The 14,779-nt window shown below is 48.7% G+C and overlaps 1 protein-coding gene across 1 annotated transcript in view; it reads right to left on the bottom strand.

Annotated features, from left to right (window-relative positions):
• Nucleotides 1-8,023: 8,023 nt before the first annotated feature.
• CASQ2 (calsequestrin 2) overlaps nt 8,024-14,779 on the bottom strand; it is a 34,267-nt gene continuing 27,511 nt past the window's right edge. The window contains exons 9-11 of the mRNA XM_010129120.2: nt 14,151-14,251; nt 13,713-13,787; nt 8,024-10,083 (exon numbers count right to left, since the gene is read on the bottom strand). Of these exons, the coding sequence (XP_010127422.1) occupies nt 9,877-10,083; nt 13,713-13,787; nt 14,151-14,251 (383 nt within the window). The 3' untranslated portion in view covers nt 8,024-9,876. The remainder of the gene's footprint in view (nt 10,084-13,712; nt 13,788-14,150; nt 14,252-14,779) is intronic.

The raw sequence follows: 14,779 nt of genomic DNA, 5'->3' as shown, positions 1-14,779 counted from the left end.
AAAAGCCAGTGCTCCTTGTTTGCACGGATCCGAGTCTGTGCTCTGCGAAAATCAAGGTGCAGGCATCTCGTGCCTTAACAGCACCTGTGGGTGCGGCTCTCCCCACCTCCAGTTTCCATCGCCAGCATGCCGAGAGCTTGGAAAAACAGATTGGCTGTGCCCGAGGAGCAGCCTTCTTACCTAGAGAGTCTTTGGTACCCACTTTTTGGGAAAGCCCCTTTTAATGGGGAGTACCTGGCCTCGCAGCTGTGCCCTGCCTGGCAGCTCTCCTCTGTGGCTTCAGCTGCTGGAAAAAGCCACAGGCTGCTGCTGTGCAGTGAAAAATACGGTGTGGAGATAAGCAGCACACGTATAAATGCTGGTGGAGAAAAACATCCAAACGGGTAACTCTGCCTGGGGGAGATAGATGTATTTAGGCTGCAGGGCACTGAGCTAAAGCCCAGGAGGAAGCAGGAAGGGTGGGATGGGAGTGTGCTGAGTCCTGCCTCCTGCCCTCTCTTGATCTCTCTGCTTTTGATCTGTCCCCCTCATCCTGCTGATGCTTTGGCAGTGCCCAGCCCTGGGCTGTTCCTGGAGGTGGGCAGGGAAAGGAAATAATGCTGCTACTGCCCTGTAGAGCCTGTGATGGGTCTGCAGCTGTTGCTGGTGCCCCCCCTTGCCGCTCAGAGGAAGATCTGGCGTGTCAGGCTGGAGCTGTGTAGGTAAAGATTCTGTGGGAGGTGGCCACAGGCGTTCTGCGGGAAGGTGTAAGAAACAGAAATTTGGCACAAACAAGATAATCTGCAAGCCAGCCTCATCCTAGGCTCTTAGCCATGAGAGTTGGGTCTGAGTAAGGGTTCAGCATGCTCTGTTTCATTTGTGGCTTAATGCTGATGCCGAACCCACGCCCAGTCCCTGCTGTTCGTGGTACTTCATCTCCTGCTGTGGGCTGTGGAAGCCAATGCAAGGAACAGGCTTTGCTAGAGGGACCAGTTCCCCTGGCCTTCGCCCAGAGCTCAGCTATCTGAATCGTAAGGGGCTGTGGTGTGTAGCTCAGCAGAAATTAAGAGCTGAGGGTGCTCTTCTGGTTTGGCCCCGCCTTTTACTGAAGTTGCAGGGGTCTTGGAGGTGTGAAGGAGCCTCAGGTGAAGTATTACCAACCCAAACCTCTGACAGAAAAGGGATGGAGGCTTTCACTGGCAAGCCAATGCTTGGAGGCACCTGGCATGCTGAACAAGATGTAAGCACCTTCTGCCTCAGGGAGACACCAGATTGGGGTCACTTGGGAAGGAGGCGGCTGTCCTGCAGTGCCCATCCTGGCTGTGAGGGCACAGGGTTGTGGCTACCAGGCTTCACCATTATGGATGGTCAGAAGACATCAGCTTTGGGGAATTCAGTGGGGAGATTCAGGGCGAAGGGGCTGCACGCAGTCAGAGCATGACAAATGGTTTAAGAAAGGGATTTGTCACCTTAGACAACTGGCTCCAGGGCCTTGCATGAAGCACTAGCAACACCTCACTGTACAATATTGTTAGTTAAATTAATAGTTCAATGAAACACCTGGCTATAGAGATGGGCAGGGCTTCAAACCCCAAAACAGCTTCTCCCAGTGCTATGGACTGACTCTGCTGTCCCAGCCCTGGATCTGAACTCCAGGGAGCTGCAGGGAGGGATTGAACTCGAGGGCTTCCAGAGAAAGTGTGTGCAGCAAGCCAGGGGCCCTGGAGCTTGGGGCAGGTGGGGTGGGTGCGAGGGGAAGGGGATTGCTCAGCAGGACGTGGTGTCTCAAAACAGCAGGCAGGAAAGGAAGGGAAAGTGCACTGGGAGTTGGCCAAGTGGAGCGCTTTGATTTGTCTTTCAACACCACTCCTGAGTTTATGTTGGGCTGGGAAGGTGATGGGTTTTGGTTACAGTCCTTTCCGGTACTGACAGACAATCCACTGGGGCAGGGGTGTCCGTTCCCTTTTCATGAGCGCATCCATGCACTGCCGGCTCAGGAGGTGCTGAGAGAAGAGAGAGCGCTGAGCATCACGTGTCTGCAGATGTGGGTAGGGATGGTAGAGCGGGGTGACTGCTTGTGCATAAACCAGGGCCTGTGAACAAGGTTACCCGAATTGCTTCAAAATGCTGTAACAAATTTTCCAGCACTGCTGCGAGCATGTGTGTTGGTGTATGCTGACACATTGCTAGTAAAATGAAGACTATCTCAAGTGGGAAGAAAGCTGTTTTTCTGCTTCTCTTCATCTCCCTGTCACCTTCCATAATGAACTTGGAAAAGGTTTGGAGTGGTTGTTTCTGGTTTGTTTGTTTTTTTTCCTGACTACTGCTTATACAGTGGTCTATGATCAGGTTGGGGCCCACTGCAAGACTGCAGCCTACTCCAAAGCCCTGAGCTCATCTTCCTTCCCCCAAAACCTGGGGAGCTGAATGGGATGAAGGTGGCCACTTCTCTATATGACCTGGGGCCTTCTCTGGTTCCAGCTGCAAATAACCTGAATAGGTCAAGAGTCCTCACCCAGCAGTACTGCTGCCTGCCAGCCTCCCAAAGCCCATGGAACAGTTGTTTGCTGGTGGGGCCACGGCCAAGATGAAGGAAGCAAGCAGTCTTTGGGCTCTGTGTGGGCAGCAATAGATAAAATTGGGAAGAGGAAGAAGGGAGATACCTTCTACCTTGTGGATGACAGTTTGGGATGGCTCAGTATGTCCACCTTGCTTATGCATCAGAATAGGGGGGAAGCAGCAAAGCCTTGAGAGAGGGTCAGACAAGGAGGAGGCAATGTGAAGTCAGTGGAAGAGACCTTGGAGAATAGGGTGTGGTTTTACCCTCCAGCATCCTTAGAAACATGAAGGTACAAAGATTTTAAAAAGAGACACCACAAATTGCCTTAGGCATGAAGCTACTTTGTAAACTGAAACATTTTAAGTCTCTTCCAAAGGCAAAAATCAGGCTTCCAAGTGCTTAAACATCTACAGTCTTGGTTGTCTTTTGTTTTTTTTGGTTTTTTTTTTTCCTTACTACTTGAAAAGGTGGCATTGCATGAAAAGTGGATGCATGGAGAGAAGAGAGTTCTTGATGAAACACATTTGATTCAGCCTCTCTGGAGGTTTTAAGAGACACTCAGAACCTTTTAGCTCTTCAGACCTCTCCAGCACAAGTCAGATGCTGTGGGTATGCTTTAAAAGAGAGAACGAGAAGGAGCTGATTGTATCTGGACCGCAGATGTGAAACAGGTCTGCAAACCTTTTCATGTCTATTTTGTAAAAGCTCGTTCCTGAGTACACATAATACCAGATCCTACAGTTGATTATAATTTTGCTTTGTAAGTGGTTGGGAGAAACTGATTTAGTAATTCAGTAACTAGACTGTGGGAAGCTGTGCAAATTCCTTCAGTGATTTCATTTTGTAGAGACTAAAATGTTCTTCAAATATTTAGTTATTTTTGTCATTCAACAGCTTCTTTCTTTGTCGCTAGCAGGAACAGGGCTTTGACATTGTTGGATTGAATTTTAAAGCAAAAAAATCTCTGACCAGGCAAACTTCAGGGCTGCTCTTTGGTCAAACATCATTTTATTTTCACCTGTGTTACTGAGGGAGGGAACTGATTCAAGCTGGGCTTCCTCTAAATCCAAAAGTGGAGGATGAGGTTGCACACAGTTATTTAAGTCATTTGCCACCCACGACCAAAGGAAGACTCAGTCAGGACAACTCCTGGTCTTCTCCGGGATGTAGTTGATTTTCTGGCTGCTGTTGAATTATGGGATAAGCCCTCCAGCAAACTCTGTTCTTTTAACCCTCGAGCCTTATTTCTCCTGTGTGAAGTCACTCCAGTTGTCTTCTGCTCAGTGGTGTGATTGCCAGTGGCACTGGGGGTTACCAATCTCTTCCCGCAGCGGCAGCCAAGATGGCCCAACCTCTCTTTGTGCAGCTGGGGCTTGGTTGAAGGCTGATGGTTTCTCATCTGGATTTTGGGACAATGGGGAAAAAAGTACCCACCCCCCAAAAAAACCGGTATTTCCTCAGCACCCAGGCTGGTGAAACAGCTTTACTTTGAGCATGTCCTGCCTGTCCCCCCAAAAAGGAAAGCCAGTATCAGCCTTATTTGGTTGACTTTCTCCTCAGGAAGGAAATGTCATCCCTCCAGGGTTCACGGGCACAGCTCATGGCATGGGGTCCACCATGGCTGGTTCCTGGCACAAAGGAGGCTGCTGTCTGCCTGGGCTGGGGATGATCTCAAGCAGCAGGGGCAGGGGAGGGCCTTGTCCTTAAGGGACTGTTGATACCATATGCTGTGGGGGTTGGTTGAGAAGAGGAAGACAGGCTAGATAGATAGAAATGGAGAGAGGAAAAAAAAAAAAGGGGAGCCAATGAAGACCAGATGAATAGTAAGTCAAGAGGGATGAAAAGAGGATGAAAAAGCTATGTTTTCTTCTTGTTTTCCACCGCATTAGGCACAATACCAGAAGCCCTTTCAGTGCTTTGCTGATGTCCTTCACCACAGGGTCTTGGCAAGAGAAGGCAAAAGGGGGAAGCAGAAGGAGAGAGCAAGGCACTGGAAGGATCTTTACTTCCAAGCTGCTTGTAATCTGACTCCAGAAATGGGTCTTCAAGCTGTGAGGAAGCTCTGTAGCTTTTTTTTTTTTTTTTTTTTCTTTCCCTTCCCCTTCCCCTCTCACTTCCTTTAAATAGTTCAGCACCTTTTAAACCTGACAGCATGGCCAAGAGGGATCCTGGACCCTACCCCACAGTCTGTGTCATCATTAGACATCATCTTCTGCCAAACAGGTGTGAGAGCCATCCCACCACTGGGCCCAAGCGGTACTGACTGTAGGAGGGCCGCTTTGCACAGATGTCGCTGGTACAAGGGGACAGGGCAAAGGCAAGGGATGCTGCAGCACAGAGGGATGCTGCAGCGCAGTGGTGCTGCACGAGGTCTTGGGTGTTGAGCAGGATAGCATCCTGCTGACGTAGCCTTGTTACCAAGGTTAATTACCCTTCCTGCTGTGCTCCGCTGTTTCCAGTTTCTAGTGGATGGCATTGCGCTGCACGGTGTAGACATACCTGGGATGTGTAAGTAGCCAGGCACTGTGCCAGGCAGCGGTTTGCTTTGCCCTGGAAGGCCTCAAAGCTTGTTGCTTGTTGAGCTGTTCTACCTCTTCAGCCCCTCAAGTCAAGCATGGGTATGCAACTGGCCGTGTGTGGGGCTTCCCCAAAAACCAAAGCTTTACTGGCGCAGGGAGGAATCCAGATGCAATCCTGGCTTGTTTTCACTGCACTGCAAGTGCAGCAGCTGGGAAGTGATACATTCCTGTCTAATTGTTTCTCTGGGAATAAAAGGCAATGGGTTTTGTTTGGTCTTGGTAATGAATCAATCATTTCTCAGGTATGATGTGTGGACAGACACGGAGAAGCAGCCGGTGTCCTCAGCTGTGCATGCATGTTGGTATCTGGCTGAGCAGCTCTCTTGTGGGATAAGAAGCAGCCGAGAGCTCTGCTGTCACTATGGGGCCATTCCTCTCCCAAGGGCAGCACAGGAACCTCTCACTGCTCCTCAGAAACATCACGGAAACTGCTGACCCTGAAAATATGGAGTAGTCTGTGACTTCCAGCGTGCGTCCCTTGTCCTCTCCTTCTGGAGCTCTTTCCCAAAGGGTTGACATTAGTGCACAGCAGTTTCTCATTCACAGAGCCTCTCCATCAGCATCCTTGAGTCCGCTGCAAAGGCAGAAGCTTTCTACTTTGTGCTTCTGTATGATAGCTGTTGATGGATTTTCCTCTCCCTTGGTCGCTGCCCGTGAGCGGCACAGGGTGGCCTGTGGTACAGCACACCAAACAAATCCATCTTCTGCAGCCCTTGCCCCCATGTCGGGGGACTGGGAAGAGGGGCGTATGAATTCATGTTCTTGCCATGTATCATTTGCAATGGGAGGTCCTCATCATCATTGAGGGCTGGTAAGGTTAGAGTTTTGGGGTACTTTGAAGTGACTGATCAGCTTCAAGCACTCACAGTTGGATAAGGGTAAAGTACAATTCCTTGTCTTTCTTTGTGTGTATTAAGATTCATATAATATCAATGTTCAATTAACACTTTGGAGAAAAAGAACTATTTGCTAAGGGAGGGACAGTCTCAACAGACTTGCTTGCAGAAACAGTGCTGCCCACATGCACACTTCTTTTTTTTTCTTTTTTTTTTTTCTTTTTTAAATAAAGAAGTATTTTTGCTGGTTCCTCATCCAAACATACTGACCTTTTGCTTTTGAGTGTGCAGTGGCCAAGATTAAGCTTGCTCCTCAGGGTTGCCTGTGCCTTTCACGTGCCAGTTGTGCCTACTTCTAACAGAGGAGCCCAGGAGTGCCTATGCCCGGGGTCCTGTGTGTGGTACCTCCCCACAGCAGTATCTTACCTGTCCCTGCAAGGAATACACTCAAATTCAAGCTGCCATCTTCTTGATAAGGAGTATTACCTTGTTCAGTGATTCAGTCGCTACGAACTTGGGGCAGAAGAGGCATTATGGGTGAACAGGAGAGGCTTTGCTGCCTCCTCCTCTTCATTGCTGCAATCCTTCCTCTTCTGCAACACTCTGGAAACATTCAAGGCCAGGTTGGATGGGGCTCTGAGCAACCGGATCTGGTTAGTAATGTCCCTGCTCCTTGCAGGGGGGTTGGACTAGATGACCTTTGAAGGTCCCTTCCAACCCTAACCATTCTATGATTCTATGATTTTCTTAACTTTTTATGTGTTTATCCCATAAGCTGAAGATAAAAAGTTCCCATTTGTGGGCAAAGAGAACCATGAGAACTGTAATGGGGGGATGAGAGCAGAGGGAAAGGATGGCCCCATCAAGGACTGCGCTGGCACCATGAAGGAGTAGCAGCTATAGGATTGAGCCTTTCTTTCATAACTTGAAGGAAACTTTCCATAAAGCACTGACACCAGCCCACCAGCCCCAGCATGAGCTCAGCCTCACTGGCCTCTGTATAATCCTAAGCACCACTACATTATTTTTTTTTTTCCCCAGGGCTCTGTTGCTGGATGCATTGAAATATGTACATGCCTGTGAAACATCTGTGCACTTGAACACACCCGTAGTGCCATTCACAGGGTCTGTCTGCTCGGCCTCTGTAAGCTCTGCCTCTCAGACCATCTAGAGAGGGACGCATCGGAATAGACCGGCATCCACAGCAGGAGGGGAGGTACACGGAGACTACCGAGGCAGTCGGGATATCCAGAGACAGTGCCAGCTGGGAACGGCAGTAGAGAAACTTGTTTATTCTTCATGTTTATAGAAATTCATGGCAATTTGTGGTGACTGATCTGGAGCTGCAGGGCCTGTGCAGGCTGTTACCTTAGGCAGGGTGAAACTGTGTTTTTACTCCTGGGAGTAGCCCCAAGGTAAAGACAAACAAGTATTTTGCTCAGGTGAGTAACATAAGCAGCGTTTGTTCTTCAGTCACGGACTAGAAGACTACTAAACTGCTACTTTTGCCTCCTGTTCCCACTCCTTACTGGCGTATATAAATGACACCTTGTGTCCCACTTGCTCCCTCTCTCTCTGGGGTCCTCCAGCAAATCTCTCAAGGAAAGGAGAGAGCAGAAGGAGGCTTCTGGGCACCCCTCTGGCCAGGAGAGAGGTGGGTGTGAGTGAAAGAGAGGAGGAGAGCTCCAGGCTGAGAGCACTCTGGTTTTCAAGGTTTTTGAAAGTCTCCACCACGTCCTCTGGGATGGGGCTGAGTTGTCCATAACCCCAGTTTGGGGATGGTCTCCCCAAATGCACTTAGTTCAAGTCTCCCAGGCAGTGCTTATACATCATAAAGAGGCAAGAAAGGGCAAATAGTTGACCTGGGGGCTTTGCTGTCCTGTCTATTCTTCTAATAGGCTATGCCTTAAAAGCATGGGTTGACTGATGTCCAATGAGCAGCTAACATGGCCTACCGTCATATACCGTATAAGCACGTATTCATTCATATACATAGAGATATAGAGATACCCAGCTGTGTGTCGTTCATGCTGGCACTTTCCAGTAAGACGATATGGCACACGTAGGAGTATATCAGTACTTCAGCTTTTTTATATCAGTAGTTTAAATTTTCTATTTCAGCTAATGTAGAGAGAGAGAGAGAGAGAGTCAAAGAGACTGATCAACAGGCAGGAAAAAAAATAATCTGTAAAATCTTGCTTTGAAGTTCATCTGAAAAGGAAATACATAATGTGTAAACCTTGTTTCTCATCAGGCTGATTTGCATTTGTATAACGAGCTCTGATTCTCCTGTCCCTTGCACTGTTATTTCCACTAACATCACTTACCTCTGACGTAAACCACTATAAGAAAGGTCAGGGGAATAATTTTCATCTGTAGCAAGAGAGGACATGTGTACCCTACCTATGCTAACAAGTCTGAACGACTGGAGAACATATTTATAAATGTATTTATAAAGACAAAACTATGTCCAAACTCTCCATTCATTGCACTATTGTCAAACCTAATAAGCTAAGACAATTGAAATCTGCCAGTATGGGAAAGCAGGGAGACCTAACACTGTTGCAGTGACCTGCACATGGATGGTGCTGTGCTCACCAGGGCTGAGTTGCTGACCCTTTGCTTTGTGAGTGACCTCTTGACTGTGAACTGGTGCCCTTAGCTCCTTCTCAGTCTGCAGTCAAAAGAGGCTTCTCACAAGCTACCATGGGACATCCGAGTCTCAAAGCAGGGAGTAACTGTGCAACTGAATACTTAAAAGCCAAACAGCTTGAATCCTTTCATTGCTCATTGCCCAACGCACGTCATCCAGTGTCTAATGTGGCTGGACGGATCTGTTCCCCGCCCAACATCTTGGTCATGGGAAAAGATGCTATGTAGGCTTTGGGTTAAAAGTCAGCTAAAGCTGGAAGGTCATGGGGAATAGGAGGGCTTCAGGGTGGGCCCCTATGAATGTTTCCACTGGCAGGAATATGCTGTCTATCTCAGGTGCACCACCTCCAATCCAGCTGAAGTTCACCTGAAAGGGAAGGTAGGCCCAGACCTGGCTGCAGATGTTTGGAACTGGCCTGGAGTCTGCTCTAGCATTTCTTTGGGGCTAAGACCAACAATTTGGCTCGGTGCCGTGATCTTCAGCCTCAAGAGTTTGGGCTCAGATCTGGATCAGCCTTTCCAGCAGTTCAGGAACTTGCAGTTTTGATGTCCCGTATCAGACCACCCGCGCTTACCCTGTCTTTCACCTGAGCTTTCAAGAAGGAAGAGGTTCAGACAGGGACCATGGTGATTTGTTTTGCATTATTCTGCCAGACAAGAATATGCTGTCATTATATGGAATCGCTGAAAACTTAAACAGCATCCCTAAAACCTTCCTCCCCTCCCAAAGCTTTCTGCTGCTCCTAGCACGTTAATGAGTAGCTACAGACTCCCGCAGCAGAACTTGCAGGATGGAGTGGTCTTGGCAGAGTAGCTGCAAAGGGCATTGTGTTTAATAAAAGGACTAAAGTTTACAGTTACCTTCCCTATGTCTTGAAGTGAGATTTGGTCTTTGGATGTAAGTGCTGGGCCGATGAGCATGGAAAATACAAATTGGCTCCCTGTGTCCCTCTGGCAGCAAGCAGGCAGGCGCTTTCCTCCTGCTCTGGGGCACTGGGGGCAGATTCCCTGCAGATTCCTATTGTCCTTACTATGGAGGCATGATTTACAGCGGTGCTGGGTGCCTGCAGGTGCTGCCCACCGCAGGGGCAGTCTCGGTGGCTCAGCACCGCTGAGAATCAGGCAGGGGGGTTGGGGCAAGGGGAGCGGGGCAAGGGGAAAAGAGGAGCAGCGGTGCTTGCTGACGCTCAAATACAGGTCTTCTGATGGAGGGACCTGCCACGAGGGGAGGCCTCTCAGCCCCCACAAGTCAAACTGCACAGAGTCACAGTTAGTCATCATCATCATCGTCGTCATCATCATCATCGTCATCATCATCATCATCGTCGTCATCGTCATCATCGTCATCATCGTCGTCATCATCGTCATCATCTTCAGTATTTATCTTCCCAGAAAGCACATCCTCTATCCAGTCCTCCAGCTCCTCTGCCGTGGGCAGGTCATCGTCATCTCTGATCTCCATCCAAATGCTGTCAGCCTGAGGGGACAGGTGATAGGAGATTAGACACCCTCAGAGACACAGGGAAGAGATCAGGCTCCCTGCTGTAGTGGGGGCAAGGGTTGGACCACAGGTGGGATGCAGGGATGGTGGTGGCATTAGCTCCCTCTCTGCCACAGCCCGTGGGCAGGCTCAGCCACAGTGTCTCCCTGCCCACATGCTGGGATTACTGCCTCCCCTGATGTGCTGTTGCATCTGGCTAGGGGCAGTTGGACTGGTCGATGGGTTTACAGGAGTGTGTGGTACTGTTTGCCCTTGGTTAGATGTGTGCCCGTTGCCCGTTCCTCTCCTGTGCTGCTTACACCTGTGAGCAAGAGCATTGTCCACCTGAGGAATTGTCCTCACCCCATCTGGCAAGTTCTGTAGTCTTCAAGTCTACATAGAGAGAGCATAAAGAGACCTAAGCCAGCTCTCCCTCCATTGCCTCAGTTCACAGGGCATCATAGCATTTCCCTCCTTCCTTCTAGAGCCCCTGTGGGACCTCTTCCTTTGAACCTTTACACCCTGCTGTCAGCACCCCTTCTCCTCAGCCTCTTTTATCATCACCTTTGCTTCAGGATGTTGCTCTGGATTCTCCACATGTGGCAGTGGTTCCTCCTCCTGGAATAGCCTTTCCTCAGATCATCTCAACCATGCTCCAGATGAAGAATGGTGAAAAAACACCAATGCCCTGGACTACAGGTGGCCTCTGTTCTTTCTTTCCAGCTGTCTGCATTACTTCCATAAACTGGAGGAAGTAGGGAGATTCAGTAAGGAGATGCTGTCTAAAATGTGGTGAGAAGATGCTGTCTAAATTGTGGCTGTTACCCAGGGACAGGAAGCATAGCTTAGATGGTCCCCAAGAGCTGGAAATTAAAGGTTTTCTCCCTGCTTTGTTATAGGTTCCTTAAGTAAATGCCCAGGTAATCCCCTTTCCCTTCACTGTCCCCACTCCATAAAACACGATCAGCCTCCTATTTCGCAGGGGTGCTGTGAGGTTATCTCGCTCAGCATTTGATGTTGCAGAAGCAAGCGCTTTTCGTATGTCAGAAGATCACTACCAGCTTTGGCAAATGCACCCCACTCTTTTCTCTGCTTGTGGTGCCTAATTCTCTTTGTCGTACAGCTTGCTAAAAGGCCAGACCCACTTCTGCTCAAGGAAAGCTCTTTCTCCCTTACAATGTTTTCCTCCTAAAACACCAAAACTGTAATAAAAAAAAAAGCCATGGAGAAGCCTGCCGCTCTTGCTTCATGCGAATGATCCTGTCCTCGCTCTTGAGGTGGTTCGTGTGGCAAAAAGTGACACCTTTAAACAAGCAGGAGTGGGCCCACCGCACCTAGGGAAAACGCTGTGCAAACAAAGCTGCAATATTTTGCAGCGCGTCACGGCCCCAGTCCTGAGCCACCGCAATGCGATGGGCCGGTGGGAGCTGCTGGGAGCGCTGGTGTTTGTATTGGCAGGTTTTTAGAGAAGCAATGGGGTCACGGGGGTTATGTCCACCGAAGCCAAGAGCAGTGTTTATTTTTACTCCGTTGTGTAAGCACCACTTTGTACCTGTGTATCTTGGCTGAATGCAGTGATGTAACACTGAAATAACGAAATGAGCTCAGTGTTTGTTTTAGATATCACCTGCCAACCTAGAACTTTCTTAAATCTCTCTCTTGAGGAATACAAAACAGACTTAAGAGGAATGAAATGAAAACTGCAAATACTATAATCAACAACCTGAAACATTTACTATATCAAAGCTAGACAATGCATGAGTTTTTACAGGTCTCTAAGTGGCAGCTGGATAATAAGGCATATGTTCCTGCCAAATACTGCTTTCTGTATGATTCTCTTGCCATTGACAATCCTACATCCATGAATTTCCCCTGATAGCTGTTTAATGTAGCTTTGACATGGCTTAAACAGGGCCCACTGCAGTAAATAGAATGAAGGGAGATACTGCAGACTAGTAAGAAGGGCAAAAGACTGGAGAACTTGGGCTCTGTTTCAGGCTTGTCTGTTCAATTCTCTCATCATCTTAGGTGACAGATGCTATCTTGGCCCTCTTCCCTTTTGTCTCTCTCTTAACAATTCTGCTGACTAGCCTTAGCCCACTGGGTCTTCACTCTTTATGTGTCTGTCGCATGGTCTGGCAGATGCTGCTCTATTAACAGGTAAAGAACCACTTGCATCCAGCCACCAATGCATGTACTCCGTAACTCCCAAGCCAGCCCGTGCACTTCCATCTCATTCTTCTCAATGGGACGGGCAAGGTCCGGGGTCTCCACTTTCTTCATAACACCATCACTTTACCTTCCCTACCACATCTCTCATCTTTTGGTCTTGCAGCATTTGTTATAATAGGAGGCACAATCATTTAGTACTCCCTCGCTGTCTCTCTTTTTCTGAGGAGTTACAGGTGAGCAGACAAGGGGGCCAGGAACAAGGTCAGTGGCAGGGCCAGGACCTGGCCAGTTGTCCCAACTCTAAGTCCCTCTCTGCTCTCTCCTAATGAAACGTCAGGCTCCCATGTGGCTGAAATTTCAAGCACAAAGAAGTCAAATACTGAATTACAAACACCTCTGCAGTGGAGAGATGTCTGCTTCCAGAGACACTTACATACCCACACAGGTTCATTTTAAAGAGATTAAAACACTCAGCATGTAACTGTCAAAAATAAACTAAGCTAATAATTGAGCCAGGCTGGAGCATGCCGCATTACATGTTTTCTGATCATCTGGGACTGTTATGGTCAGAAAGAGGAAAAATAGTTTCTCTCCATGGTCATGCCGGGGCTGTGATGCATGTTACATTGCACTCAGCAGCTCTCCCCAGATCTCTGCTGATTCCTCTCCCACCTATCTTAAAAGCTCACAGTGTGTCTGCAACCGGACATTGGTCCCATAGCTGGTTTGAAGGCAACCATGGTGAAAATGGTAGTCACTAAAAAGCTGGCCCAATAGCACAGCTGTGGATGCTGGGGGTACCACCACCACTGCAGCCGTGCCAAAGCAGCACTTGCCTGTGCAGCTCTTCCTCTGGAGAGATTCCGGCTGTGGGGTTGTGTGGAAACCTTTCACTGCCACCGGGTATGGGATGGACATATCTCCTCTGCCCACCCAAATCCCTCCAGCACTACTCAAATGGCATTGGCTGAGGCGCAGGATGGCCTGGATTAACCCCAGTATACCCTCTTCACCCCAGCAGGATTTCTCCATTACCAGTTTATGTCATATTCTTGTTAAGACTGTGTATTTATTTGGAATATTTTTCAATCTGTGCAGTTATTCCCTATCATCTCTTGGGGACCATCTTTCCCTCCTACGCTCAAGCTGAGCCATTCTCCTTCTGCTGCAAAAACAACCTCCTTTTTCTCCTCTTCTCCTCCCTTAAGCCCGGCTTGCTTTCCCCTCAACACACACACTCTTCCCCCAAAGCCCTGAAGCCCAAAGTTTGAGATGTTATGAACCTAGCTGCACATGGGAGTTGTGAAGTCTTTAGACTTTTTCCCTGCGGAAATAGCCTGGTCTACCTGCACTTAACAGCAGGAATCCCACTGATTCCAGTGGACCTCAGATGCCGTCCTTTCCTAGCACCCTAATCTCGGGGTTGCCAGCTTTCCTGGGCACATGCTACTCACATCTGTGACGTTCACCACTCCAATCTGTGGTCTGAACAGGTCAATCTTGAAGGTCTTCTCCCAGTAAGTGATCAGCTGCAGGAGAGAGAAACAAAGCTCAGAGAAGGATGTTTGTAATACCTCGTTGTATTAATTCAGCCGGCTGGGCTGTGGTGTGGGGAGCATGCATCAATGAGTGCACAGGAGAGAAAAGAGGCTGAACATGAGCTTGGATCACCACACAAGGCAAAGGAATGTGGCAGCTCTGGGCATGTCCCCAAAACACCACCTTCATGGAAGGCAGACCCCAATGAGCAGCTCTCGGGGATCACCCGTATTCTGATTTCCCATCTTTCCCTGTCCCAAATTCCCTGGGCAATTCCTGTGCTTCTGCATACCCACCCACCCACTCCATCCATTAATTAAACAAAAAAAAAGCAAGGAGCCCCTGCCACTCACCAGAGGAAAGTCATCGGGGTCAATCCAGACAATACTCAGGTCAGGATTATCGGTGTTGTCCCTGGCAACCTGCTTCAGGATTTCCAGGAACTCAAAACCATCTGAAATGATATAATAACTGCTGCAGCCCTCTCCTGCAAACACACAGGCACTTTTTGCTTGCGGGGTTTTCAACTTCCCTCACCCCGCTATGCACGCAGGAGTTGTTTATAGTTCTCATTAAAATGCTGTCTCCCAGCTCCTTCTTCTGATAATAAAGCTTTTAATTTTGAGCGTCCTCCCCGGGTTCTGAAATTAGTTACACATTAATTAAGTCTCATAATCCTTCCATGGAGTGGAACAATGTCACTATTTTCTTGTGATGAGGGAGGAACTGAGCCGCCGAGAGGCGGAAGCTTTTCGACACACTGATGATGCTGAGAAGCACTGATGCCATGGCTTTTCAGGAGCTGATGCCCACGGGTTTCCTGCATGCACAACACACACCCAGCCCTCAGCACTGGCACAGAGCCACACAGAAAGATGACTGCAGAGTTACGGAGCAAATCCTGGAGCTGGGGTCAAGACAATGAGGTTTTTCTTCCCAGTCAGCCACCCATTTATATCCAGCACCTGTACATTTGAATCCC

Source organism: Chlamydotis macqueenii, chromosome 1, assembly GCF_036417535.1.
Source record: "Chlamydotis macqueenii isolate bChlMac1 chromosome 1, bChlMac1.mat, whole genome shotgun sequence".
NCBI classification, from domain to species: Eukaryota; Metazoa; Chordata; class Aves; order Otidiformes; family Otididae; genus Chlamydotis; species Chlamydotis macqueenii.
The sequence above is the reverse complement of the archived record's forward strand: the minus strand, read 5'-3'. Positions and strand labels throughout refer to the sequence as shown.